This window comes from Budorcas taxicolor, chromosome 23 (assembly GCF_023091745.1).
Source record: "Budorcas taxicolor isolate Tak-1 chromosome 23, Takin1.1, whole genome shotgun sequence".
Lineage (NCBI taxonomy): Eukaryota > Metazoa > Chordata > Mammalia > Artiodactyla > Bovidae > Budorcas > Budorcas taxicolor.
In genome coordinates, this window is record NC_068932.1 from 22,625,716 (window position 1) to 22,652,699 (window position 26,984).

General features: G+C 51.2%; 2 protein-coding genes across 13 annotated transcripts in view; both read left to right on the forward strand.

Moving 5' to 3' along the window:
- GBF1 (golgi brefeldin A resistant guanine nucleotide exchange factor 1) overlaps positions 1-13,611 on the forward strand; it is a 124,529-nt gene extending 110,918 nt beyond the window's left edge. For 7 of the 11 annotated variants that reach the window (XM_052661001.1, XM_052661002.1, XM_052660995.1 and 4 more), the window contains 19 exons: positions 13-249; positions 529-622; positions 992-1,168; positions 1,503-1,567; positions 1,652-1,775; positions 1,968-2,039; positions 2,184-2,278; positions 2,512-2,665; positions 5,937-6,162; positions 6,674-6,834; positions 6,966-7,212; positions 7,335-7,540; positions 10,626-10,776; positions 10,873-11,003; positions 11,204-11,305; positions 11,573-11,686; positions 11,835-12,015; positions 12,166-12,294; positions 12,768-13,611. In XM_052661001.1, the coding sequence (XP_052516961.1) occupies positions 13-249; positions 529-622; positions 992-1,168; positions 1,503-1,567; positions 1,652-1,775; positions 1,968-2,039; positions 2,184-2,278; positions 2,512-2,665; positions 5,937-6,162; positions 6,674-6,834; positions 6,966-7,212; positions 7,335-7,540; positions 10,626-10,776; positions 10,873-11,003; positions 11,204-11,305; positions 11,573-11,686; positions 11,835-12,015; positions 12,166-12,294; positions 12,768-13,048 (2,947 nt within the window). In that variant the 3' untranslated portion in view covers positions 13,049-13,611. The remainder of the gene's footprint in view (positions 1-12; positions 250-528; positions 623-991; positions 1,169-1,502; positions 1,568-1,651; positions 1,776-1,967; positions 2,040-2,183; positions 2,279-2,511; positions 2,666-5,936; positions 6,163-6,673; positions 6,835-6,965; positions 7,213-7,334; positions 7,541-10,625; positions 10,777-10,872; positions 11,004-11,203; positions 11,306-11,572; positions 11,687-11,834; positions 12,016-12,165; positions 12,295-12,767) is intronic. The other 4 variants (XM_052660997.1, XM_052661000.1, XM_052661005.1 and 1 more) reach the window with 1 other exon arrangement.
- Positions 13,612-19,000: 5,389 nt separating this feature from the next.
- Positions 19,001-26,688, forward strand: NFKB2 (nuclear factor kappa B subunit 2). Of its 2 annotated transcripts, XM_052660655.1 has the most exons (23): positions 19,001-19,108; positions 20,344-20,436; positions 20,720-20,801; positions 20,935-20,975; positions 21,226-21,324; positions 21,404-21,555; positions 21,820-21,926; positions 22,015-22,173; positions 22,449-22,553; positions 22,655-22,740; positions 22,817-22,955; positions 23,190-23,318; positions 23,446-23,655; positions 23,735-23,876; positions 24,232-24,346; positions 24,438-24,651; positions 24,804-24,973; positions 25,089-25,191; positions 25,320-25,471; positions 25,602-25,671; positions 25,906-26,078; positions 26,192-26,303; positions 26,402-26,688. In XM_052660655.1, the coding sequence occupies exons 2-23, from the start codon at positions 20,416-20,418 to the stop codon at positions 26,524-26,526; spliced, it is 2,706 nt and encodes a 901-aa protein (XP_052516615.1). In that variant the 5' UTR covers positions 19,001-19,108; positions 20,344-20,415; the 3' UTR covers positions 26,527-26,688. The 2 variants fall into 2 exon arrangements, with proteins under 2 accessions (XP_052516615.1, XP_052516616.1); XM_052660656.1 differs by lacking the exon at positions 19,001-19,108 and having other exon boundaries at positions 20,134-20,436; positions 26,405-26,688.
- Positions 26,689-26,984: the final 296 nt, after the last annotated feature.

The following is a 26,984-nucleotide window of genomic DNA, read 5'->3' on the forward strand; positions in this document are numbered from 1 at the left end:
ACCTCCTGACAGGAATGAGGAAATTGTGATGCCTGAGGAGCAGACAGGCTTGGTCCGGGAGAATTACATGTGGAATGTGCTGCTTCATCGAGGTGCCACCCCAGAGGGCATATTCCTACGTGTGCCTGCTGGCAGCTATGATCTTGACCTCTTCACCATGACCTGGGGCCCCACTATTGCTGCTCTCTCTTATGTTTTTGACAAAAGCCTCGAGGAGACAATCATCCAAAAAGCCATCTCAGGCTTCAGGTAGCCAGGATTTGACTTTGGTCTTAATCTTCCACCTCTCTGAGTTAACATGATTGCCTCAATGCCTCTCTGACTCCTACTCTTATTGTCCTTAGAATGGGGTTCCTCCTGAGTTTCTGGAGGGAGACTGAAGCTTGGGAAAGCTCAGTATTAAACAGACTCAAGAGTAAAAGGTTTTTTCCTGAGACTGATTAGGGAAGAATCCCAAGCAGGCCTCCTTGAGGACTTTGAAAGGCTGCCTGGCCTTTCAGTGACTGTATCTGGTATGTGACATTACAGGAAGTGCGCCATGATCTCCGCCCACTATGGCCTCAGTGATGTGTTTGACAATCTCATCATCTCTCTATGCAAATTCACAGCTCTCAGCAGTGAGGTGAGCATCGACAGGAACTGTGTCCTTGGCATTACAAAGGAAGACCTCTCCCTTGGCCATAGATCTACCCTTATCTGTGGAGCTGATTGCCTTCAGCATATTCTCTCACTCAGCCAGACTACAGAAGAGCTTAGGCCATTTCTGTCTGACACCCCTGCGATGAGATTAGCATTACCTCATATAATGGGGATGAGAGAGGAGACACAATAGTGGAGAAGGCCTTAGCCAGGTTAGCCCTTCTCACCAACATTACAGGGGATTGAAGCAGAAATAGGAGAAGGACCCTTAGGAACCATAGGTACAGGCCAAAGAGAATCTCCTTTCAATTCATTTGCCAGGCTCTAAGCCTCTTCTCATCTTCTTTTCCAGTCTATTGAGAACCTGCCCACTGTGTTTGGAAGCAACCCTAAAGCCCACATTGCAGCCAAGACGGTGTTCCATTTGGCCCACCGTCATGGTGACATCCTACGAGAGGGCTGGAAGAATATCATGGAGGCCATGCTGCAACTCTTCCGAGCCCAACTGCTACCCAAGGCTATGGTAGAGGTAATTCTTGGTAGGAGACTAATCGATAATAACAAGGCAAGAGGCCCAAGATTATGTACTGTCTGTCTGTTTTTAGAAATGGTTGAGAATAGCACTGGGCCTGATGCATACTGAAACTTACCAGGAACGCCTCAAATGTAAGACCACAGATCTTCAGCCAGGGGATAGCTGTGAAGGAAGGCTGGTAGAAGTCATTACCAGTGACCAGTTGGAGGGGACCCTGTCAGTTGTGGAGGGCAGAGGGCAACAGGAAGAAAGCCAGAAAACTTTACTCAGAGGAATAGGAAATGCAAAAGGCATGTGGGAAGAAATTATTCTTGACCTGATTTTCTAGGTAGAAGACTTTGTGGATCCCAATGGCAAGATCTGTCTACAGCGGGAAGAGACACCATCAAACCGGTGAGGGCAAATCAGAGGCTAGAGACTGTGGGGAGGGGGATTAGAACTCTAGAGCTCACTAGAGCTTGTACCCTCTTTCTCCAGGGGAGAGTCAACAGTGCTGAGTTTTGTGAGCTGGCTGACACTAAGTGGTACTGAGCAGTCTAGTGTGCGGGGCCCATCCACTGAAAACCAAGAGGCCAAGAGAATGGCTTTGGACTGTATCAAGGTAACTGACCCTGCTCACCCCTGGTGAACAAGCCTAGATCCTTCTGTACGAGATAAGACACAGCTGTATGAACTGAAGACTAGGATCACTAGAGTTTGTGACCAGAGCTGACTCCTTCTGCCCTCTCTTCCTAGCTTCTTGGGAACATTCTCTTCCCTCTAGTCCTTATCATGAACCCTTGTGCCCCTCTAGCAATGTGACCCAGAAAAGATGATCACAGAAAGCAAATTCCTCCAGCTGGAGTCACTGCAGGAGCTCATGAAGGTACAGAGTGGAGAGGAAAGAGGGATGAAAGGGCTGGCTGGGTCTGGGAGGGGAGACAGGGACATATGCCTCAGTCACTGTCAGGGCTGGGCCAGTGGCGGGCTTCTTCTCCATGCCTTCTTTCCTGCAATTATTCTCCTCCAGGCTCTGGTCTCAGTGACACCAGATGAAGAGACCTATGATGAAGAGGATGCTGCTTTCTGCCTGGAAATGCTGCTGAGGATTGTGCTAGAGAACAGGTAGCAGGCAGTCTTTAGGCAGGCCTCATACTGGACTTGTGCCAAAGGGATGGAAGCCTGGAGTCATCTTGCAGGGTGGGCTCTAGGGACAAGAAGCACAGGAAGCTGCAGGCAGTGGAGGAGAAGCTTGCTCATTAGACCTGCCTTGAAGGGCCTAGCTTCAATCAGAAAAGAAGGCTTATTGCCTACCGGCCTCTTCATCTGAGACTGTCCTCATCCCTTATATTTCTCAGGGACCGTGTTGGCTGTGTGTGGCAGACTGTTCGAGACCATCTATACCATCTATGTGTCCAGGCCCAGGACTTCTGCTTCCTTGTGGAGCGGGCAGTGGTGGGGCTGCTGCGCCTAGCCATTCGGTTACTCCGGAGAGAAGAGATCAGTGGCCAGGTAAGCAGAGTGCAGCTGGGAGGGCAGGAAGGTATATAAGGGGTAGAACCACAGTATTAGTTATCGATATGGCCTGAAACAGAGAGCTCATTTAATACCCTATAGCATGAGCCCGGTGATCTACACAGAGCTGGGGGAGTCTTAACAGGTGGCATTGGAAGTGAGTCTGGAATGGCCTCAGGCATGAAGCCTGATACTCAGCATCTGTGCTCAGTAGGGTTGGACAAGGCTACTGCCTTGTGGCAGTCCCAACCCTGTACCTGATTTCCTAGTTCTCATGCTTAGGACCTTTGCCCAATTTATAAAAAGACAACCAGCATAGAAATAATAAGTGAATTCTGCAAGATCAGGGGATATAAGATCAATACACAAAAATTAATCACATTTTTTAGTACTAACGATGATCATATAGAAAATGAAACCATTTCAAGTTTTCCAAATGAAATCAAATACTTAGCTATAGACCTAACAAAACATGTATATACTCTATGCTGAAAATTACAAAATGCTGATGAAAGATATTAAAGAAGACCCATATAAATAAGACATAGTATATGCATAGATTGAAAGATTCAGTGTAGTAAGGACATCATTTTTCCGTTAATTGATCTGTTTAATGCAACTCCTATGAAAATCCCAGCAAGGTTTCTTTGTAGACATAAACAAGCTTATTCTAAGATTTACATGGAAAAGCACAGGCCCTAGAATAGCCAAAAGACATTTTGAGAAAAAAGGTGGGAATGGTCACTCCATGTGATATTAACGCTTACTATACAGCTACAGTAATCAACACTGTGGTATTTTTGGAGGGACAGACACATGGATCAATGTAACAAGCCAAAAACAGACCCACACAAAGAAACCTGATTAATTTTTTGACAAAGGTGCAAAAACAATTCAGTATAGAAAAGATAGCCTTTTTAATTGCTGGAGCAATTGAAATCCATGGTAGGGGGTGAACCTAGACCTAAGCCTCATACCTTATAGAAAAGTTAACTCAAAATGAATTATAGATTTAAATGTAAAATGTAAAACTCTGAAACCTTTAGAAAGAAATACACGAGGATATCTTTGGGAGCTAGGCCAAGAGTTCTTAGACTTGACACCAAAAATACAATCCGTGAAAGGAAAAACTGATAAATTAGACTCATCAGTATGAAAAATTCTACTCTATCAGAGCCCAATGTGGAAAGGATATAAAGACAAGGAGTGTTTGTTTTCAAATCAAATACCTGAAAAAAGACTAATATCTAAAATGTAAAATAGCACAAAACATAACAGTAAAAAAAAAAAATTAGAAAATGAGTGAAATATATGAAAAAGATACACAGATGGCAGATAAGTACATGAAAAAGATTAAGTGATGTTCAAATCATTAGCCAACAGGGAAACACAAAACCACAGTGAAATACCACTGCACACCTGTCAGAATGGCTAAAGTGAAAAATAGTGATAATACCAAATGCAGACAAGGATGTGGGTCACTCATAAATTGCTAGTGGAAATGTAAAACAATAGAGTCATTTCTTACCAGACTAAACATGCAGTTTTAACACAGTCCCGCAATTGTGCTCTTGGGTGCTTATCCTAGAGAAATGAAAGCTAACTTTTATAAAAACCTGTGCATGAATGTTCACAGAAGCTTTATTTGTAGTAGCCAAAACTACAATCAGCCCAGATGGTTTTCAACATAAAGTGTAGTATATGCATACCATGGAATACTATTCAGCAACTAAAAGCAACAAACTATTGGTACACAATTCCTTGGATGGTTCTCCAGGGAATTATGCTAAATGAAAAAAGCCAATCCCAAAAGGTTATATACTGTATAATTCCATTTATATGACATTTTTGATTGACAGAGTTTTAGAAGTTGTGGACAAATGGCCAGGGGCTAGGGACCAGGGCAAGAAAGAGTTCATGGAATTCTCCAGGCCAGAATACTGAAGTGGGTAGCCTTTCCCTTCTCCAGGGGATCTTCCCAACCCAGGGATAGAACCCAGGTCTCCCACATTGCAAATGGATTCTTTACCAACTGAGCCACAAAGGAAGCCCAGTAATACTGGAGTGGGTAACCTAGCCCTTCTCCGGGGGATCTTCCCAACCCAGGAATTGAACTGGGGTCTCCTGGATTTGCAGGCGGATTCTCTACCAACTGAGCTATCAGGGAAGCCCAAGAAAGAGGCAAGTGTGGTTATAAAAGAACACGAGGAATCCTGTGGTGTTGAAACTATTCAGCATGTTGGCTAGTGGTGGAAACACAAACCTCCACTTAATTAAATTGTGTAGAACTTAATATACATATAAGTAAAACTGGGGAAATCTGAATAAGATTAGAGAATTCTATCATGGTCAGTATCCTAGTTAGGATGTTATACTATAGTTTTGCATAATGTTACTGATTAGGATATTATACTATAGTTTTGCATAATGTTACTGGTCTTTTCTTTTTTTCAGTTTTTTAAAACTTAAACTTTTAATATTGAGTTAAAAGTTATATATATATACCTATATAACTATATATCAGTAGAGTTATATTGATAACTATAGATTCATATGCAGTCTTTTATAATAAAGTGTTGGATATCAGGTAATTTATTAGATACTGTACTGAAAATGGCAAACAGAATGGTTGTAAGTGCATCAGTTGTTCTCCTTGATGATGGCATGTCTGACTGGGAGCGGTGGCACCCTGACACTGCCCAGCATTGCAAGAGAGTATTGTACTGCATGCACATGAGTAGCCCTGGAAAAAATTAACTCTTAAGTATGGTTTCTACTGAATGTGTATTGCTTTTGTACCACTGTAAAGTCCAAAAAAACCTATGTCAGATCATCATAAGTTGGGGGCTGTCTGTATACATTCCCCATTTTACCCCAGTGGTAGCTTTATGCAAAACGATAGTATAGTATCCTAACCAGGATACTGACATTGATATAGTTTACTAATCTTACCAGATTTCCCCAGTTTTGGTTGTACTCATATGTGTATTAAGTTCTACACAATTTAATCACTTGTGTAGATTTGTGTTTCCACCACTAGGGAAGATGCTGAATAGTTCCACCACCACAGGATCCCTTGTGTTGCCCTTTTATAACTTGCCTCTTTCTTGCCCCCATCCCTAGCCCCTGGCCATCTGTCCACAGAGTACCCTAAGTTGGGTCTTAGTTGAAGCATCCTCACTGGCCTAAGGAGACTGCTGGGGAAAGAGGCTAGACAGGATACTGTGTGCCCACTTTCTACTTCCTGCTTCCTACTCTTGCTCCCCAGGTACTGCTCTCTCTGCGCATTTTGTTACTAATGAAGCCCAGCGTGTTGTCCCGAGTCAGTCACCAGGTAGCCTATGGGCTCCATGAGCTCCTTAAGACCAACGCAGCCAATATCCACTCAGGCGATGACTGGGCCACCCTCTTCACACTGCTGGAGTGCATTGGCTCAGGTGTAAAGCCTCCAGCTGCCCTACAGGCCACAGCCAGGGCCGACGCACCTGATGCTGGTAAGCCCTTTCCCAGGGAGATCCACAGTAGCAGATAACCAATCATGGCCCCTGTGGCTGAGACAGGAAAACAAAACACAGGTTGTTGTGTTCATCAGATTAAATACCCTTGGCTCTGCCATCTGCTTCCAGGGCTTTCTGTGCCCACTGGCCTCTCACCAGTACTCACAGACTAATAGCATAAAGGCAAGCAGGCAATGGAAAAGGCTATGAGCCAGGCTTCCTACTGTCCTGAGGACTGTTTCCCCAGAAACTGTCCTCACTGCCATCTCCCTCCCCAACAGCCGCTACTAGATGCCACCCAGAGCCCAAATTAGCCTGCTGCCCCATTTGGTCAAGAGAGCAGCTCTCCAGGCCACCCTTCAGCCCTCTGGTGACAGAGCTGAAACTAATCTAGACCCAGAGAAAAGAGAGGCCAGGCTTCAGCACTTTTCTTCTGATAACTGAAATTATCCCTCATCCCAACATCCCCATTGCCACCCTGACTCTGCCCCTTTCCCTGCTGTCTCAGGGGCCCAGTCAGATAGTGAACTCCCATCCTACCATCAAAATGATATGAGCCTGGACCGAGGGTACACTTCCGACTCAGAGGTCTACACTGACCATGGCAGACCTGGCAAGATTCATCGATCAGCCACAGATGCTGATGTGGTCAACAGCGGTTGGTTAGTGGTGAGTGAGCGTATGGGCAGCGGGTGAGTCTTCCCCCCCTTGGCCTGTGGAAAAGATTCCTGGTCCTTGAGAGGGCATCTAGGGGACAATCAGGGTCAAGCCTGGATTCTCAGCTCTTCTGTACTCAACAGGTGGGGAAAGATGACATCGATAACTCCAAGCCAGGGCCTGGGCCCAGCCGGCCAGGTCCTTCACCCCTGGTCAATCAGTACAGCCTAACGGTGGGGCTGGACCTTGGGCCACATGATACCAAGTCCCTGCTCAAGTGTGTGGAGTCACTGTCCTTCATCGTGCGTGACGCTGCCCACATCACACCTGACAACTTCGAGCTCTGTGTCAAGACTCTCCGCATCTTTGTGGAGGCCAGTCTAAATGGCGGTGGGTCACCTGATGAAGGGGCAGTTGGGGAGTAGCCATGTGAATTATGGGGCAAAGTGGGGGAAAGGCAGGCCACCCATGCCCATAGATGTGAAATGTGACCTGGGTCTGGCCCTGCTCAGGGTGCAAGTCCCAGGAGAAACGTGGCAAGAGTCACAAATATGACAACAAAGGAAACCGCTTCAAGAAAAAATCCAAGGAAGGCTCAATGCTTCGGCGGCCTCGAACCTCCAGCCAACATGCCCCTAGGGGAGGGCATAGTGACGATGATGAGGATGAAGGTGTGCCAGCCAGCTACCATACGGTGTCTTTACAGGTCAGTCAGGACGTAAGTATGGCACCCTTTACTTCCTCTCCTCTCCCTGTACCTGACGTCGGGAGTCTTGGTGGGGCCAGGGACAGCCAGGGCTAAGAGGAAGGGCCTATTTTCCCAGCCCAAGTCCTCGGCTAGCACCCCCACTGTTTCCCTATCCAAGGCTACTTGTAAGTCTTCATTTGCTTAATTTTAAAATTATAGTTTATTTTTTAAATAAATAATTCTAATGCACATAGTACAAAGTTCAAAAGGTACAAATGGGTAAACAGATAAAAGTCCCACTCCATTCCTGTCCCTAGCTGCTAAGTTCTTAACAGAGGGAACCACTGCCACCAGTTTTTCTTTCTTTCTAGTTATTCTGTTGTCTGTTCAAAACGTACAACGTTTATTTTATGAGCAGACTTTATACCACTAAATAAATGGAGAACTAATTGCTTTAAATAGAATAACCTTAGAAAAACGATGAAAACAAAAATTTCTACATCTGTCCATACACTCAGTTCAGTTCAGTCACTCAGTCGTGTCTGACTCTTTGCGACCCCATGAATCGCAGCACGCCAGGCCTCCCTGTCCATCACCAACTCCCGGAGTTCACTCAGACTCACGTCCATCGAGTCAGTGATGCCATCCAGCCATCTCATCCTCGGTCATCCCCTTCTCCTCCTGCCCCCAATCCCTCCCAGCATCAGAGTCTTTTCCAGTGAGTCAACTCTTCGCATGAGGTGGCCAAAGTACTGGAGTTTCAGCTTTAGCATCATTCCTTCCAAAGAAATCCCAGGGCTGATCTCCTTCAGAATGGACTGGCTGGATCTCCTTGCAGTCCAAGGGACTCTCAAGAGTCTTCTCCAACACCACAGTTCAAAAGCATCAATTCTTCGGTGGTCAGCTTTCTGCACAGTCCAACTCTCACATCCATACATGACCACTGGAAAAACCACAGCCTTGACTAGATGGACCTTAGTCAGCAAAGTAATGTCTCTGCTTTTGAATATGCTATCTAGGCTGGTCATAACTTTTCTTCCAAGGAGTAAGCGTCTTTTAATTTCATGGCTGCAGTCACCATCTGCAGTGATTTTGGAGCCCCAAAAAATAAAGTCTGACACTGTTTCCACTGTTTCTCCATCTGTTTCCCATGAAATAGATGGGACTGGATGCCATGATCTTCGTTTTCTGAATGTTGAGCTTTAAGCCAACTTTTTCACTCTGCTCTTTTACTTTCATCAAGAGGCTTTTTAGTTCCTCTTCACTTTCTGCCATAAGGGTGGTGTTATCTGCATATCTGAGGTTATTGATATTTCTCCCGGCAATCTTGATTCCAGCTTGTGTTTCTTCCAGTCCAGCGTTTCTCATGATGTACTCTGCATATAAGTTAAATAAGCAGGGTGACAATATACAGCCTTGACACACTCCTTTTCCTATTTGGAACCAGTCTGTTGTTCCATGTCCAGTTCTAACTGTCGCTTCCTGACCTGCATACAGATTTCTCAAGAGGCAGGTCAGGTGGTCTGGTATTCCTATCTCTCTCAGAATTTTCCACACTTTATTGTGATCCACACAGTCAAAGGCTTTGGCATAGTCAATAAAGCAGAAATAGATGTTTCTCTGGAATTCTCTTGCTTTTTCGATGATCCAGCGGATGTTGGCAATTTGATCTCTGGTTCCTCTGCCTTTTCTAAAACCAGCTTAAACATCAGGAAGTTCACGGTTCACATATTGTTGAAGCCTGGCTTGGAGAATTTTGAGCATTACTTTACTAGCGTGTGAGATGAGTGCAATTGTGCAGTAGTTTGAGCATTCTTTGGCATTGCCTTTCTTTGGGATTGGAATGAAAACTGACCTTTTCCAGTCCTGTGGCCACTGCTGAGTTTTCCAAACTTGCTGGCATATTGAGTGCAGCACTTTGACAGCATCATCTTTCAGGATTTGAAATAGCTCAACTGGAATTGCATCACCTCCACTAGCTTTGTTCGTAGTGATGCTTTCTAAGGTCCACTTGACTTCACATTCCAGGATGTCTGGCTCTAGGTCACACCATCCGGGTCATTATCCGGGTCGTGAAGATCTTTTTTGTACAGTCCTTCTGTGTATTCTTGTCACCTCTTCTTAATATCTTCTGCTTCTGTTAGGTCCAGACCATTTCTGTCCTTTATTGAGCCCATCTTTGCATGAAATGTTCCCTTGGTATCTCTAATTTTCTTGGAGAGATCTCTAGTCTTTCCCATTCTGTTGTTTTCCTCTATTTCTTTGCATTGATCACTGAAGAAGGCTTTCTTATCTCTTCTTGCTATTCTTTGGAACTCTGCATTCAGATGCTTATATCTTTCCTTTTCTCCTTTGCTTTTCGCTTCTCTTCTCTTCACAGCTATTTGTAAGGCCTCCCCAGACAGCCATTTTAGTTTTTTGCATTTTGTTTCCATGGGGATGGTCTTGATCCCTGTCTCCTGTACAGTGTCAGGAACCTCATTCCATAGTTCATCAGGCACTCTGTCTGTCAGATCTAGGCCCTTAAATCTATTTCTCACTTCCACTGTATAGTCATAAGGGATTTGATTTAGGTCATACCTAAATGGTCTAGCGGTTTTCCCTATTTTCTTCAATTTAAGTCTGAATTTGGCAATAAGGAGTTCATGATCTGAGCCACAGTCAGCTCCCGGTCTTGTTTTTTCTGACTGTATAGAGCTTCTCCATCTTTGGCTGCAAAGAATATAATCAATCTGATTTCGGTACTGCCTGTCAAAGCCTCTGAGCCTTAGATTTGCCATTTTTTAAATGAGATTAATGAATATGAGGCTTAATCTGTCATCAGGGTGAAAGAGAAGTGAAAAGAAAGTGCCTTTCTCACTATGTACTTGTTATTAAATTCTTAGTGCCCACACCTCAAGTCCCTGCTACTGGGAGTAATACCTGTCTTTGGAAAACACTGGTCAGGACTAGGACACCCAGCTCACACAGTTGCAGAGAGTGGTGAGAGGAGTGTGGTGCGATCAGTCCTAGGGGCTCCCTTGAGGACTCAGTCAGGGACAGTGGGAGTGGGCTGTTGGGGAGGGGCTCCAGCAGACCTAACCCCATTTGTGTCCTGCCCCTCCTGTGATCCCAGTTGCTAGATCTGATGCACACCCTGCACACAAGGGCAGCCTCTATCTACAGCTCATGGGCGGAGGAGCAGCGCCACCTGGAGACAGGCGGCCGGAAGATTGAAGCTGATTCACGCACCCTCTGGGCTCACTGCTGGTGCCCTTTACTGCAGGGTAAACCTCAGGGGAGCAGGGGCAGAGGTGGAGCTGGTGATTAGGAAGTACCAAGATCAGGATGCCTGAAGGATCTGAGCCTGTTCTTGTTCTCAGGCATTGCCTGCCTGTGCTGTGATGCCCGGCGGCAGGTGAGGATGCAGGCACTGACGTATCTGCAGCGAGCACTGCTGGTACATGATCTTCAGAAGTTAGATGCTCTGGAATGGGAGTCCTGTTTTAACAAGGTAGGCCTTCCCTCTAGTCTTAAGGTAAAGGGCAAATCCTAAAGACAGGGATCCCCTGGCAGCCTGAAGAGCCACTAATGTCAATCCTCAGTTGATTATACCTTCCCTCCTGCTCTGTACCCACACTCCCCAACCCAGGGTCAGGTGGGCAAGGCTTCCACCTGACCCCTCTGGAGAGACGTTGACTCTTTACCCACCAGGTTCTGTTTCCTCTACTGACCAAGCTCTTGGAGAACATCAGCCCTGCGGATGTGGGTGGGATGGAGGAGACACGGATGAGGGCTTCCACCCTGCTCTCTAAGGTACTGTCACCACCCTACCACCCTGTACCTACACCCACTCTCTCCACACCTGCCACTTCAGAAGCCTGGGAGGACCCAGAGATGTAGTGTAGGCACTTATGACCCCCAGCTGTAGAGACTCAGCAGGACCCAGGAGGATTTTGGAATTCAGAGGAGTCTCTAATCCAGGATTCCCATGAAAGATAGAGAAGGCTTGCCTCCTATCCATGGAGAGGGGTGCAGAAGGCTCCTACCTTCCTCTCAGCTGAAAGGGGCTGGGGGCCGTAGGTCTTTCTGCAGCACCTGTCTCCACTGCTGTCGCTCTCCACCTTTGCGGCCCTCTGGCTGACCATCCTGGACTTCATGGACAAGTACATGCATGCAGGCTCCAGTGACTTACTGGTACGTTCTGCCTCAGCCCAGCGCTGCTGCCTGTGTCCTCTCCTGCCTTCTGGGAATACTTGCTGTTTCCCCCTTGGTGGCTATCTCCTCCTTACCATATTCCTCCATATCCCTTTTCCCATTCTCATGGTCCCACTGCCATCTGCAGTCAGAGGCCATTCCAGAGTCTCTGAAGAACATGCTTCTGGTGATGGACACAGCAGAGATTTTCCACAGTGCAGATGCCCGAGGAGGCAGCCCCTCAGCCCTCTGGGAGATCACCTGGGAGCGCATTGACTGTTTCCTGCCCCACCTGCGAGATGAGCTCTTCAAGCAAACGGTCATCCAGGGTAGGGGGCTCCGGCCAACTTCATCAGAGAGAGTCTGGAGCTAATAACTAGTTCTCTGTGCCCTGGGTAGGTGGGAAGTCTAGTAGGCAGCCAAGACTGTACTCAGAGAACGCACTGAGAGCTGCCATCTGGATTCTCTGCCATCCCCAGACCCTGTGCCCATGGAGCCTCATGCCTCAAAACCGCTGGCCTCAGCACACCTGACTCCTGCTGCTGGTGACACTAGGAGCCCTGGCCATCCACCTCCCCCGGACATGCCCTCTGAGCTGGGGACCTGTGGTGAGTCCCTCTGAACGAGCTTGCTGGGTATCAAGGCCTAAGAGGAGGCCCAGAGTACTTTATGACTGCTGCTGAGCACAGGCAGTGAGCCAGGGGAAAGGAGGAGCCACAGGATCTGGCTCACCTGCTCTTCCTGTGGGAGACTGCAGGGCCAGGTCTGATGAGCTCGCTGCCTGGGATTTGCAGGCTTCAGAGAAGAAGGCTGGTTTGGGAACTTGGGATGAAGAGGCAGAGGTGCCCTTCAGGGATGCTAGTAAAAAGCAGACCAAAATTAATCTGACTGGAGGTACAACAGTGGGGGGAGTGGGTAGGTATGAGGTAACTGGACACTGGAATAAGTTTCAAGCAGACAATCTCAACTATGTAGACTGGGAGGAGTCATTTTGCTCACAGGAATGGGGAGGAGCAGAAGTGTGGTAAACCAGCTGCGGACTGTAAGGGGGTTTGACTACAGCCACCTTGCTTTCCTCTAGACTTTGAGAAGCCCGAGGGCCCCCGACCTGCTAACAGCAGTTCTTCTGGATCACCAGTGGCATCCAGCCCCAGCAGGCTGAGCCCTACCCCAGATGGGCCTCCACCGCTGGCTCAGTCCCCACTGATCCTGCAGCCCTTGGCCTCCCCTCTGCAGGTGGGCGTGCCCCCCATGACTCTGCCCATCATCCTCAACCCTGCTCTCATTGAGGCCACCTCACCTGTGCCCCTCCTGGCCACACCTCGTTCCACAGACCCCATGCCCACCTCTGAGGTCAACTAAGGCAGGCTCCTCAGCTATCAGGACCAGTACTTCCAAGCAGGCTGTCCCTGGCCCCGCTCTCAGCTGTCCCAAGGGCCACAGACTCTTCAGTCCCAGCCCAAGCGGCTGTCACTGCTTTTTGGATGGGGATAGGAAATAGAACTTTTATGGCCCCTCCTAGGACCCACAGATAGTCTGTGGGACCTTCCTCCTCTGCTCTCCATTTCTGGGAGTCCAACCTGAGAGCACACTCAGGTATCACCTGCAGCCTGGCAGCTCTGGGGAGGGAGGCATCACTGTACCAGCCCTGCAGTGCCCGCCCTTGTGCCCGTCCTGCCCGTGTCAGGCATTGAGAGCCAAGTCAACCACTCTGCACTTTGTTTCCCCAGCCCCACTCCCACTAGCCCTGGACTACCACCTCTAGTTTTTCCTCTTTTATTAATTGGTCAATTTGGAGAGTTGATTTGCGCCATAGAGTGGGCAGGTGGGACTGGAGAAAAGGACTGCCCCCCGGAGCATGTACATATGGAAAAACAGGAAAACAATGGACTTTTTATGATGTAATAAATGTCTTAGTACCAACATCACGGCCTTTTCTTCTGGTTTCCTTCTTGAGCTTGTGGGTACCATATTTTGGGATATGTAGGCCCTCACGTGAACAGAGGCCGAGCCTACCAACCATGGTCAGGATTCCTTCACCACTGCTGCTGCCCACCTCCACACCCCCGCCCCCCCACCATCAGAGCAGTGCTCCCTTGTCACCAGGGATGTGCCGGGGGTTGACAGTTCTCTTCCCTAACTACTCCAGTGGAGATAACTGTGACAGCCCAGGCTGGGGCAGGGGGAAGGTGAGCCAGGGCTGAGCTGTCATTACTCAGAAGGCTTCCCTCAGGTGTGCCTCATAGTCCAGCAGCACAAGGAGCCCATGGGCCTTAGGGGGTGGGAGGCTACCTTGCCCATAGCTGTGAGCTTGTGTTTCTGGACACAGGGCATTCTGGCCCGTAACTGAGCATGGAAATGTTTTTCCCATCCTGTAGCCTCCAAACAGCCCAGTCACTGAAGCGTGATTGGAGAAACCCTTCTCTTCTTTCCCTTTGCATCAGGATAAGACAAAAAGGAGTGTGCATGGAGCAGGCAGCATGGCTTCTGCAGGGCTGAGCTACTGTGGGTGGGATGCAGAATGCTATTAAGCCTTCCCAAGTGAAGCATCTCCCATCATCTTGACTTCCTCCTTCACCATAGTCCCTTCCACCAAAGGGTGGAGAGTAGTACCAGTGGGCCTCCCTCTTGGAGACTTGGGGGCGCTCACCTCTTCATTGGGCCCAGCTGTGTCTGTGATCATTCAGCCTCTCAGTCTTCCCTTTGCTCAGCACAACCACGTGGATGGGTCTGGATGTCTGTCAGTGCCTCCCTTGGGTGCACCGCTGTGGAAACGGAAACAACCGGATGTGGAACAATACTAACAGGAGTCCAGCAGCTCCTGCACTAGTTTCTCCCGCTTCCCTACCTTCTGCAAATAATCCAGACCATGCCTGCTTTCCACACTAACCTGAAACCTTGCCCCTGGGAAAATTATGAGTAAGACTGAATGCCTCACCTGCTCTTTTCTGTATGGGTGCAGAAAAGCCTGGACCTACAATCAGGTAGACACTTAGACCATTGGCTTTGACTCTAACATCTCTGTTCTCCCTTCTGAGCCCCACAGCTCTGCCTTCAGAAGCTTCTGAAGGAAGGGAAACATGTTGTGAGGGAGACAACATAGACTAACATATAGAAATCCAAAATCTATCCTGTGAACAAAAGAATATGAAGAGTCTGTAGCCCTTGGTCTGAAATATTAGGAAAGAAGCTAGGGTGATTGCAAACTGAAGCCCACCCCACTGGCAAGCAAAGGAAAGCATTTGTCAAAAGTCTTATTCTGGTATAGAAAAATCAGCTGACATATAGCCTGACTTGTGCTGTTAACAGTGTTGTCAGGTGAGGGAAGCTACAAGAAGATCTAGTACGCAGGCCTTAATTCTGACCAAGAAAGACTGGCTAATGACGTGGAAGTGACAAAGCCTCTGGGAAAATAGTATAATCTGGAAGGAAATGCTGCTTAACAGTGTCTCCTATAAGAACTCTAGGATAGCAGGTTTCAAAAAGCCCAGAGGCCTGAGATCCTAACAAGGAGAAGTGACATTGTTGGAACACCAGTGTATGTCAATATTAAGTGCACTGCTTACCCAACCTTGTAGAAATATTAACTCTCCTAGATGAAGCAGCAGGTTCAGAGAGGCCGTATTCCTGGGAAGTTAGGGAGCTGAGATTCAAACCCAGGTCTGTTTCACTCTAAACCACATGGTCTTTCCTATGACACTTCCCCAGCTCAAAAGTAGTGATGGTGGTGTGGAAACTCGAAAATGAGGTACATTTTTCTGTAGTTTCTCGTGGAAATAAAAGGTCGAGTACCTGAAGTAATAATTACATGGTGAGCTAAGACTTCACTAGAAAACTGGGAAAGAGGGGCAGGGATAAACGAGCTTGGATTAATAGATAACACACCATGTGTGTGCATGCATGCTCAGTTGTGTCCAACTCCTTGCCACCCTGTGGACTGTATAGCCCACCAGGCTCCTCTGTCCATGGGATTTTTCGGGCAAGAATATTGGAGTGGGTTGCCATTTCTTCCTCTAGGGGATTTTCCCAACACGGATCGAACTGGTGTCTCTTGCATCTCCTGCATTGGCAGGCAGATTCTTTACCACCGAGCCACCTGGGAAGCCCATAACAGATAAACACTGCTGCTGCTGCCGCTGCTAAGTCGCTTCAGTCGTGTCCGACTCTGTGCGACCCCATAGACGGCAGCCCATTAGGCTCCCCTGTCCCTGGGATTCTCCAGGCAAGAACACTGGTGTGGGTTGCCATTTCCTTCTCCAATGCATGAAAGTGAAAAGTGAAAGTGAAGCTCAGTCGTGCCTGACTTTTCTCGACCCCATGGACTGCAGCCTACCAGGCTCCTCCGTCCATGGGATTTTCCAGGCAGGAGTACTGGAGTGGGGTGCCATTGCCTTCTCCGAGATACCCACTACTACATATAAAATAGATCAATTATATTCAATATCTTGTTATAAACTATAATGGAAAATAATCTGAAAAAATATATATGTATGTGTGTGTACGTTATTCAGTCACTCAGTCGTGTCCGACTCTTTGTGACCCCAGGGACCACAGCCCACCAGGCTGCTCTGTCCATGGGATGTCCCAGGCAAGGATACTGGAGTAGGTTGCTGTTTATTTCTCCGCATGTGCATGTGTGTGTGTGAATCACTTTGCTGTATGCTTGAAACTAACACAACATTGTAAATCAACTATACATCAATAAAAGGGGACTTCCCTGGTGGTCCAGTGGCTGAGACTCTGTGCTCCCAATGCAAGGGACCCCAGTTTGATCCCTGGTCAGGGAACTAGATCCCATATGCTGCAATTAGGAATTTGCATGCCATAACTAAAGATCCTGCATGCCACAACTAAGGCCCAGCATAGCCAAATAATATTTTTTAAAAACTATAATTAATAAAAGAAAAACGGGAAAAAATAAACATAACCAAGAATAAATGTGAATTTTCTGAGTACATAAGAATGCTATCAGAACTTCCCTGGAGATCCAGTGGTTAGGACTCCACACTTGTACTGCAGGGGGCATGGGTTCCATCTCTGCCCCATGGAGCAGCCAAAAAAATAAAAAAGATATCAGGGAAGATGAATTACAGAGTTAGTAATATTGGGCGCACACTTCCCCATCACCCTGCCCCTCCCAATAAATTCTAGGAACAATAAAGTATGTGGCTTTTCAAGCCCTTGGGTATTCACCTGTGTTCAGAGCTCACTGGGAAACTGTGTTTGTGAGAAAACAACCCTGGCCTTCAGCTGAGGAGCTTTAATTCAACTAAACATTTCACCACCCCCTCCATGAAATGCTCTCACCTGGCTGAGACACGGGTTTTTCTTGGTTCTCCTCTGCCTCACTGACCATGTCTTTTCAATTTCCTCTTTTGGTTCCTCATCTCCACAGCTTCTCAACATCAGAATGTCCCAGGGTGTAGTGCTTGTCAACTCCTTTTCTCTAAATTCAATCGTGGGGTAATGGTGACCACTGTCAAAACTTCAAATACCATCCATTACACTGACTTAATGTACAATTACCCCTCATCTCCTCTAGGTTCCTATATCAACACCCCTTCCCAACATCCCACACCCAATTCCTCAGCAAGTTTTATTGCCCCTGACTTTCAAATCTACCTAGAATATGACCATTTCTCCCACTCTTACCCACTCCCACCCAAGTCTAAAGTCTCACAATGGGGTGGGAAGACCTGCTTTGCTTTATACAAATTTAGGGTGAAGAGCTTTGTGCTAGAGTTAAGAGACTGGGTTTGATTCTCACTCTGTCCCTTTCAAGCCATGTATTTGGTTGTGTTACTTCTCCTCTCTGAGTCTTAACTTTATCAGTTTGGGCTTCCCTGGTGTCTCAGTGGTAAAGAATCCATCTGCCAATGCAGGAAATGCAAGAGACTCGGTTTCAATCTCTGGGTTGAGAAGATCCTCTGGAGAAAGAAATGGCGATCCACTCTCGTATTCTTGCCTGGAAAATTTCATGGGCAGAGGTACAGTCCTGGCAGGCTACAGTCCATGGGGTTGCAAAGAGTCCAAGATGACTGAGCAACTGAGTACACATACATCTTCCCATAGTATCCGGCACATTCAATTTGCAGGCAAGATGAAGAGGGAAGTGACAGGAAATTACCCAAATCAGGGCCACAATAGTCTCCCTTTATGCAGAGCTACTGCAGGCCTGTAATTCCATAATTAAGGTCAGGGGCAAGCTGCAGGCAAGATTTGAAACAACAGCCTATGTTCTACCATGGTGAGCCTAAGGGAGGACACCTCCAAAAATGGAGATTATTAATGGCACCTCCTGAAAAGAAATTCTATCAACCAGAAATGTCCGGCCCCAGAGGTCAGTACTTTGTGGAAATCTGTACTGACCTTGCTGCAGCTAGAAGTGTCTAAGCAGGGACTTCCCTGTGGTCCAGTGACTAAGACTTCACACTCCCAATGCAGGGGGCCCAGATTCCATCCCTGGTCAGGGAACTAGACACAATGAAGACAGAAGATCTCAACAAAGATCTCAGCTAAGACCCAGTGCAGCCAAATATATATATATATTTAAAGTAAGCAGACATTGAAAACTATATAAAAAGGTAATTTCTTACATCAAAGGCATTTGAACTAATAATTTTGGATGACTTTTCGACTCTAATATTCCAAACTTCCGTGATCGATGAGCAAGGCCTGAGTCTCCCAGATAAATACCTCCTTTCTCTTATCCTCGGAAGACCTCCTGAGCTCAGGTCTGAAAGTCTGGCCAGCTGTTAACCTGTCATTTACAAAACAAGTTTCAGGGAAAACAGAGGATTATGGAGTCTCCTTGAGGCTCCAGAGGGGCCACCAGATGGCACTCTAGAACCTACTGCAAGATTAACTTCCTTCCTCTTCCTCTAAGTCTTCCCGGCAGCCGGGCCCCGCTCCGGGCGGGACCAGAGGGGCTGAGGCATATCAGCTTCCCCCTGGGGTTCCCCGACTTCAGAGGTGGCCGAGCATTAGGCGCAGCATAAAACCGAGTAGCAGCAGGGGCTGCCAGCCGGCTTGGACAGGCCTGGGTGTGAGGAGACCGGAGCCAGGTGCCTCGGCTGGGGAATGGCGCTCGGTCAGCGGATCCCGCAGCGGGTTGGTCCCCAGGTCAGAGCTAGTGCCTGTCTGAGGGTCATTCTCCCTCTGGCTTCCAGAGCTGCACAAATATTTCTCCTCCAAGGGGCGCCCCTGAGTCACTCCCGATTGGCTGTTTAAGTCCAGGAGTTAAACTTTCAGCCAATGAAAAAGGGCATGGCGAGTGACGCACGGAAACGTCACGGGAATTCCCCCCTCCCGGGGGCGGAAAAGGGGCTTTCCCGGCTGGAGTCCTGGTGGTGGGAGAGGTGTCGCGACCCGTCCGAGGTGGGTCCGGCCGGGAGAGAATCCTGAACCGGAGCCACCGCCGCGGTGAGTGGCCGGGTTCAGACCCCTGGGTGGTGGGACACCGGCAAGGGCGGGAGGAGGGTCCTTAGCTGACCGAGCCCTAGAGCTGAAGAGAGGCATCTGCGCATTCAGAGAGCGCGCATACGAACAGGACACGCGGATACACATAGATATCCTGTACAAAGATACGGGCCGTAAGTCCATCTACACGTATGCCCGCAGGTGCACAGGATCGCCCATGCATTCAGACTCGCACACACATGCATACGCAAAACACACTCACCCGTGCACAGGTGCCTGGACACACACCCTCCACGCAGAAACTCAACGACAGGTTCCCCTGTGCCCTCAGATACACGCTGACATGTGTCCACACTAATAAGCTTAAGGATTCTCACCTGTACACGCATGTCCACGGCATGCACACAATGCGCAAGCACAAGGGCTGAAACATACTAGACACCTGTACATGTGTTACATACGGCCATGGGACAGGGGCGGGGGCGGGGCACCCAAAGCAGGTGCGGTGTGGGAATCAACGACTGTTGAGATTTTCGGGAAGAGGGAATGGAGGTGCCCATCCCAACACCCCCTCCGGCCCCTTGGCCTCAGAGACTGCTTCTCGGGACAGAACCCCGGGGCCCTCTACTCGGAAGAGCCCCCACCTACAGGCCTTCGGGGTGGAGGCCTTCCTACAGCAGGAATGTCCCCCCAAAACCCCCCGGGGTGAATCAGCCGTGGCCTCCCTGAGGGTAGAAAATCCCAAGGTTGCTCCAGGAGGGGGAAGGGGGGGGCCGGTCCCCGGACTAGGAGCTTCCTCCGGCCTTGAAAGACCCCCAGTCCCCGGCGCCGGCCTGGAGAGAGGAGGGGGGTGCCCCCCCAACCCCGCGGGGCCTTCCCTGGGTTTGATTGCCCCTCTGCTTGCAGAGACGCTGCAGGCGCTCTCCGGCCTGCGAAGAGACGACCTCGCGCCCCTCCCGCCCGGGGGCGTGGTCAGTGGCGTCATTTCCAGGCCCGCCCCCCTGGCCCCGCCTCCCCCTGGTATTTTCGGGACTTTCCTAAGCTGTTCTAACTTTCCTGCCCCTTCCCCGGCCTGGCCCAGCCCAACTCCGGATCTCGCCCTCCACCGGATCCTGCCCGCCACACCCGGACGGGTAGCTGGAGGAGATCGGACCCTCCCCTAAATTTGGGCCCCTCTCTCCCCCCAACTCCCGTCCTGATCTATCTCTCCGTACACCCGCCACTCCTCCCCACCTAAGGCGGGCGCCTGAAACTCTGGGAAACAGAACCCGGCCGAAGCCACCGGACAGAGCCGGGCCTAGCCCAGAGTCATGGACAGTTGCTACGACCCAGTGAGTCACGCCGCCTGGCCTCAAAGCCTGCCGGCTGCCCCCCCTGTGCCTGTCTGCTTGTCTGCCTGCCTGTCCTAGTCCCTTCTACTCCCTTGCACCTCTAATGTCCTCAGATTATTTCACCCTGCCTGTCAGTCAGTCTCTGCAAACTGCTTTCAGTAGGAGCTTTTTTATGGGCCTGCCTAGGAGAGGGGGTGATTGCTAATGGTTTAGAGAGCTGAGAGTTGGAGGGTTCTGGGGGTGGCTCAGAATCAGCTGCCATCTCAGTCTGTCTCCATACCAGGGTCTGGATGGCATCATTGAATATGATGATTTCAAATTCAACCCGTCCATTGTGGAGCCCAAGGAGCCAGCCCCAGAGACAGGTTAATAAGTCCCCTGACCTGCCCTTGTCTTGGAGGGAGCGGGAGGAGGAGGAGGGAGGAGCATGTGGTGTGTGCCCTCTGTCTTGGGAATGGGCTCAGAGGTCCTGGCTCAGCAAGGCTCCTCTGTCCCCAGCTGATGGTCCCTACCTGGTGATTGTGGAACAGCCTAAGCAGGTGAGCAAGTAGAAGGGATGGCTTCAATTTTGGGGGCAAGTGGGATAGTTGTAGCTGGGTGGCCATGGGCAGGGTAACTGATCACAGACCCACTTCGGGTTGGGATTGTTAGCAGCTACTGATCACAGTGGCATGGTGGTGATTCAGGATACATACATCCAGTCATTATGGTCACTGCTGGCTGGGGATGTGGCTGGTGAGGGGGGATGTTTCTCCTGGTCACAATGTCACTCTGCCCTGGCACCTTCAGCGAGGCTTCCGATTTCGATATGGCTGTGAAGGCCCTTCCCATGGAGGACTGCCAGGTGCCTCTAGCGAGAAGGGCCGGAAGACTTATCCCACGGTCAAGGTGAGCCAGGGTGGTGCTGGAGGGTGGGCTAGTGGACAGTGTGTCCATGGGCATTACTGACAGCCCTCACCCTTCACAGATCTGTAACTACGAGGGACCTGCCAAGATTGAGGTGGACCTGGTAACACACAGTGACCCACCTCGTGCCCATGCTCACAGTCTGGTGGGCAAACAGTGCTCGGAGCTGGGGGTCTGCGCAGTGTCTGTGGGGCCCAAGGACATGACTGCCCAGTAGGTGTCCGGTGCCCCCTACCTCTGGTCCCCACTGGTGTGCCCCTCATTGCTTGCCAGTCCTAGGTCCCAGCCCACCTTTGTGAGCTTAGCATCTGACCAAGGGGAAAGACTCTGGTTGGCCCCAGAACCCAGGGCCCCAAGTAAAAACTAGAAAACCTTCCTAGAGGAAGTAGAGCAGGGCCGAGCCTTGCCTGTGGAGAGGGTGCCTCAGGAGGAAAGAACTGCCCGCAAGGCCTCTGACTCCTCCCTGCCCCCACACAGATTTAACAACCTGGGTGTCCTCCATGTGACTAAAAAGAACATGATGGAGATTATGATACAAAAACTTCAGAGGCAGCGTCTTCGCTCCAGGCCCCAGGGCCTTACGGGTATGGGGGATATGGAGGGAGTCATGGGAGGTGGTCATGGAAGGAATAGAGGAGGAGTCCAGGGGTCATATGTATGCCCACTGCCCAGAGGCTGAGCGTCGAGAGTTGGAGCAGGAGGCCAAGGAACTGAAGAAGGTGATGGATCTGAGCATTGTGCGACTGCGCTTTTCTGCCTTCCTTCGAGCCAGTGATGGCTCCTTCTCTCTGCCCCTGAAGCCAGTTATCTCCCAGCCCATACATGACAGCAGTGAGTATCCTGACCACCTGGGGTGCTGGGTCTGGGTGCCACAGGGAGTGTGGAGGGCAGCCTCGAACTGTGGAGTCAGATACGCCTGGGTTTGAACTTGGGCCCACCATGTATGAGCTGAGTGATCTTGAGCAAGTCACGTCCCCTCTCTGAGTAAATGAAGATACTGGCAGTTCCTGTGTCTCTTGGGGTTGTTAAAATACAAAGCACCTGGCTCCCTAGTTGGGACCATGGCTATTGAATCATCTCAAGTAACTGATATGCCATCTCCATAGAGTCTCCTGGAGCCTCAAACCTGAAGATTTCTCGAATGGACAAGACAGCTGGCTCTGTGCGGGGTGGAGATGAGGTTTATCTGCTCTGTGACAAGGTGCAGAAAGGTGAGGCTGGGGCCCAGGCTGGGAGCTAGTGATGGGCATCAAGCTTGGGGAGCAACACGGCTTCAGGACAAATGGCCCTATAGATTCAGTTTTCCCTGTAGATGACATCGAGGTTCGGTTCTACGAGGATGATGAGAATGGATGGCAAGCCTTTGGGGACTTCTCTCCCACAGATGTTCACAAACAGGTACCCTAGGGCCAGGGCTGGGTCTGGGCTCAAATTAAGTAAGGCCTTAATGACACCTATGTCCTCCTTCCTCCAGTATGCCATTGTGTTCCGGACACCTCCCTATCACAAGATGAAGATTGAGCGTCCTGTAACCGTGTTCCTGCAACTGAAACGCAAGCGTGGGGGGGATGTCTCTGACTCCAAACAGTTCACCTATTATCCTCTGGTAGAAGGTGGAGCTGGGCTGAAGATCCCAGGGGGGCTGGAGGCCAGGGCTTGACTGGAGGTCCCAAGAACTAGATCAGGGGACCCATGAGTGAAATCAGGAGTAGGGAATGTCCCAGAAAGAGGTGGCCCTAGGAGCCAGCCTGAGGGCTTTTGGGGGAAAGGCCATTACCAGAGTGGGACAGGGCTCTTGAGGCTGGTGCGAGTTGGGGTTTTAACATCTCATTTCCCTCTACCCCTAGACAAGGAGGAGGTGCAGCGGAAGCGGAGGAAAGCCTTGCCCACCTTCTCCCAGCCCTTTGGGGGTGGCTCCCACATGGGTGGAGGCTCTGGGGGCTCGGCTGGGGGTTATGGAGGAGCTGGAGGAGGAGGTGAGGTGGTGCTGGTGGCAGGAAGGGCAATGGAGGAGGATGGGATAAAGGGGAGAAAAGTTGTGGGGAAGAAATCTGGGAGAGTCCTCCTGGTGCCCTCTGCCCACAGTTCTGCCTGTATCCACAGGTGGCAGCCTCGGCTTTTTCCCCTCCTCCTTGGCCTACAGCCCCTACCAGTCGGGCGCGGCCCCAATGGGCTGCTACCCGGGAGGCGGGGGTGGGGCGCAGATGGCCGCCGAGACGCCTAGTGTGGATGCTGGGGAGGAAGCAGCAGAGCCGAGCGCGCCCCCCGGGACGCCCGAGCGCGAACAGCAAGCCCCGGAGCTGCTGCATCGAGGTATGACCTCGGAAATCCCAGCGGTCGGGACGCTGCGGGTGGGGACCTAGCCCACACCCAAGCCCCCTGTCACCCCCAGCCCGGGAGTACAACGCACGCCTGTTCGGCCTGGCGCAGCGCAGCGCTCGAGCCTTGCTGGACTACGGCGTCACGGCGGACGCGCGCTCGCTGCTGGCGGGACAGCGCCACCTGCTGACGGCACAGGATGAGAACGGAGACACGTAGGTGGGCGGGAGAGCGGGCGGGGACCAGGGCTCCGCACGCCGCCGGTGCAAGGTCGTGGGGTGTGGAGCAGGGAAGGGACCTATAGAGCCAGGGCTCCGGAGTTAGGGAGACCCAGTTTCAAGTTCGGCCTCGCTACGCTCTAGTTCTGTTCAAGATACTTAAATCTCTGTAGACTTCAGTTTTGTCGATTAAGGGGCACAGTAATAGTACACACTTACCACAAAAGGTGCGCGGAAGGATTTACTTTCGTGGGCTGGAGAGAGGGAGATTATGGAGGTGGTGAAGTTTTGAGAGTAAAGCAAAACGAGTTGCTGAGCTTCCTAGGCCAGAGTCTCACCCACTAATCCCTAGGCCACTGCACTTGGCCATCATCCACGGGCAGACCACCGTCATTGAGCAAATAGCCCACGTCATCTACCACGCCCCACACCTCGGCGTGGTTAATATCACCAATCACTTGCACCAGGTGAGGGGTCTCTATTGGTGAGGGGGAGGGGTTGGAAGTCAGGTAGGTGAGGCAAGGAGCAGGCCTGGCTCACCCTGCCTGCCTTCCCCAGACGCCCCTGCACCTGGCAGTGATCACAGGGCAGACGAAGGTGGTGAGCTTCCTGCTGCAGGTGGGCGCAGACCCAGCACTGCTGGATCGGCATGGAGACTCAGCAGTGCACCTGGCACTCCGGGCGGGTGCCAGCGCCCCCGACATGCTGTGCACCCTGCTGCGGAGTGGGGTTCCTGCCATGCCCCAACTGCTGCATGTGCCCGACTTCGAAGGTGAGTTCATCACCTCATCTGAACCAGCGGGCAAGAGTGGGCACCAGGGAGAGGATCTGGGGAGCGCCTACAGTGGATGTGAGGTGTGGAGGTCAGCTGGTCAAGGGGCACATTAGGGGCAGAGCTGCGGGCTGAATACCCTGTATCACTAGGGCTATACCCAGTCCACCTGGCAGTCCGTGCCCGAAGCCCCGAGTGCCTCGATCTGCTGGTGGAGAATGGGGCTGAAGTGGAGGCTGCAGAGCGTCAGGGGGGCCGGACAGCCCTGCATCTAGCCACAGAGATGGAGGAGCTGGGGTTGGTCACCCATCTCGTTACCAAGGTGGGACTGAGGACTGTGGAAGACGTGGAGCCAAGGGCTGGGGACGGTGAAGGTGTCGGGGGAGGCCCAGCGGATCAGTCAGTGCTATGATCAACCCCTCCCTCGCACCCCACAGCTCCGGGCCAACGTGAATGCCCGAACCTTTGCGGGAAACACACCCCTACATCTGGCAGCTGGACTGGGATCCCCAACCCTCACCCGCCTCCTTCTGAAGGCTGGTCAGTCCCACCCTCGGGGGCTTATGAACAGGGCTGACGGGGGAAAGGGGGTACCTCCCAATCCTGCACTTTGCAGTCCTTAACGTGGGCTCCAAGGGAGCCTCCCCGTGACTATCTCCCTGCCCCAGGTGCTGACGTCCACGCAGAGAACGAGGAGCCCCTGTGCCCACTGCCTTCGCCTCCCACCTCTGGTAGTGACTCAGATTCCGAGAGCCCTGAGAGGGACACCCGAGGCAGCTTCCGGGGCCACACACCTCTTGACCTCACTCGCAGTAGCAAGGTGAGGCCAGCCCAGGACTAGCAGTACCAGGGGATGGGGCATCTGGGCTTGTACATGGGGTCCTGAGTAGCTGGTACCTGGGGTCAAGGAATGTGATGGGAGGTAGTCATGGCTGATGCTGTCTCCCTAGGTGAAGACCTTGCTGCTAAACGCTGCTCAGGACACCATGGCGCCGCCGCTGACCCCGCCCAGCCCTGCAGGTGAAGAGCTCTCCCCCCCCACTGCCAGACCCCTGACCCCTGCTCACAGCGGTCTCTTGTCCTTCGGGACCACTGAAGGAGGTCTCCCTTTCTCCATCCCCATCCTCCATCCATTGCCCCAGTGGCCCCGCCTGCACTATCTGTCAGGTTGCCTTGAGATAAAGGTGACATTTGGGTGTCTGTCTTTGCCATCTCTGGGGGTAACTAACATGTTTATGTGTGTGTCCCCTTCAGGGCCAGAGATACCCCTTGAAGATACAGTCCTACAGAACCTGGAGCATTTGCTTGACGGGCCAGGAGCCCAGGGCAGCTGGGCGGAGCTGGCAGAACGGCTGGGGCTGCGCAGTCTGGTGGACACGTATCGAAGGACAGCCTCGCCCAGTGGCAGCCTCCTGCGCAGTTACCAGGTCAGTCAGGCCCCGGCCCATGCTCAATGCCCCAGTCTCAGATCTCTGGTGCTTCCTCAGGGATCCCACACCCTAACCACAACTCCTGGTTCATGCCTCCTCCTTCTCCTCAGCTGGCTGGTGGCGACTTGGCAGGCCTGCTGAATGCCCTGTCTGACATGGGCCTGGAGGAGGGGGTGAGGCTGCTGAAGGGTCCAGAGACCCAGGAAAAGCTGCCCAGCACAGGTAAAGGGGCCGTAACTGAGAGGTGGATCTGGGCTTGGAGGGTGGGAGGCCTAAGGCCTGACGCTTCCCTGCACCCTTTCCCGCGTCCACTCCCCCAGCAGAGGTGAAGGAGGACAGTGCCTATGGGAGCCAGTCGGTGGAACAGGAAACAGAGAAGCTGGGCCCACCCCCTGAGCCGCCAGGAGGGCTCTGCCACGGGCGCCCCCAGCCTCAGGTGCACTGAACCGTTCCCTACCCACCAGCCCCTTCCGGGCCCCCTCTGTACAGTGACCCTGCCTGTTCCAGTTCTTATTTAACACCCCATGCCCACCCTTCAGTTGGGGCAAATAAAAGATTCTCATGGGAAAGGGAGGGGGCCTGGCCTCCTCCCCAACTTACAGCAGCCCCTGATGTGTGTGACGCTTGTCCTTGGGAAGCAAATGCCTACCCTGGCCTCAGGCCAGGCACCGGAGAGAGGAGGAGGCCCAGCCAGCAAGTCGAGAGCAGTTTTAATGGAGGTGGAGGCGACACAAAGGGCAGGGCCCACTGAAGGAGGGAAGCAAGGCCGCACTGCCTGGCCTGTGCACGGGGCCTCAGCTTGGACATCCATCCTCCACCTCTGGCAAGGGAGAGGGTGAACCCTCAGGGCAAAAGGAGGGAAACCAGCTCAACCCCAACTCCTGGCTTGTGTCTGAGCCAGGC

What these genes read in the sequence shown, in the direction of transcription:
- NFKB2 (XM_052660655.1), top strand. Translation starts at nt 20,416, where the DNA reads ATGGACAGTTGCTACGACCCA. An exon ending in CCACAGATGTTCACAAACAG is followed by an intron (nt 22,741 to 22,816) that starts GTACCCTAGGGC and finishes TCCTTCCTCCAG; the next exon opens with TATGCCATTGTGTTCCGGAC. An exon ending in GCATGTGCCCGACTTCGAAG is followed by an intron (nt 24,652 to 24,803) that starts GTGAGTTCATCA and finishes CTGTATCACTAG; the next exon opens with GGCTATACCCAGTCCACCTG.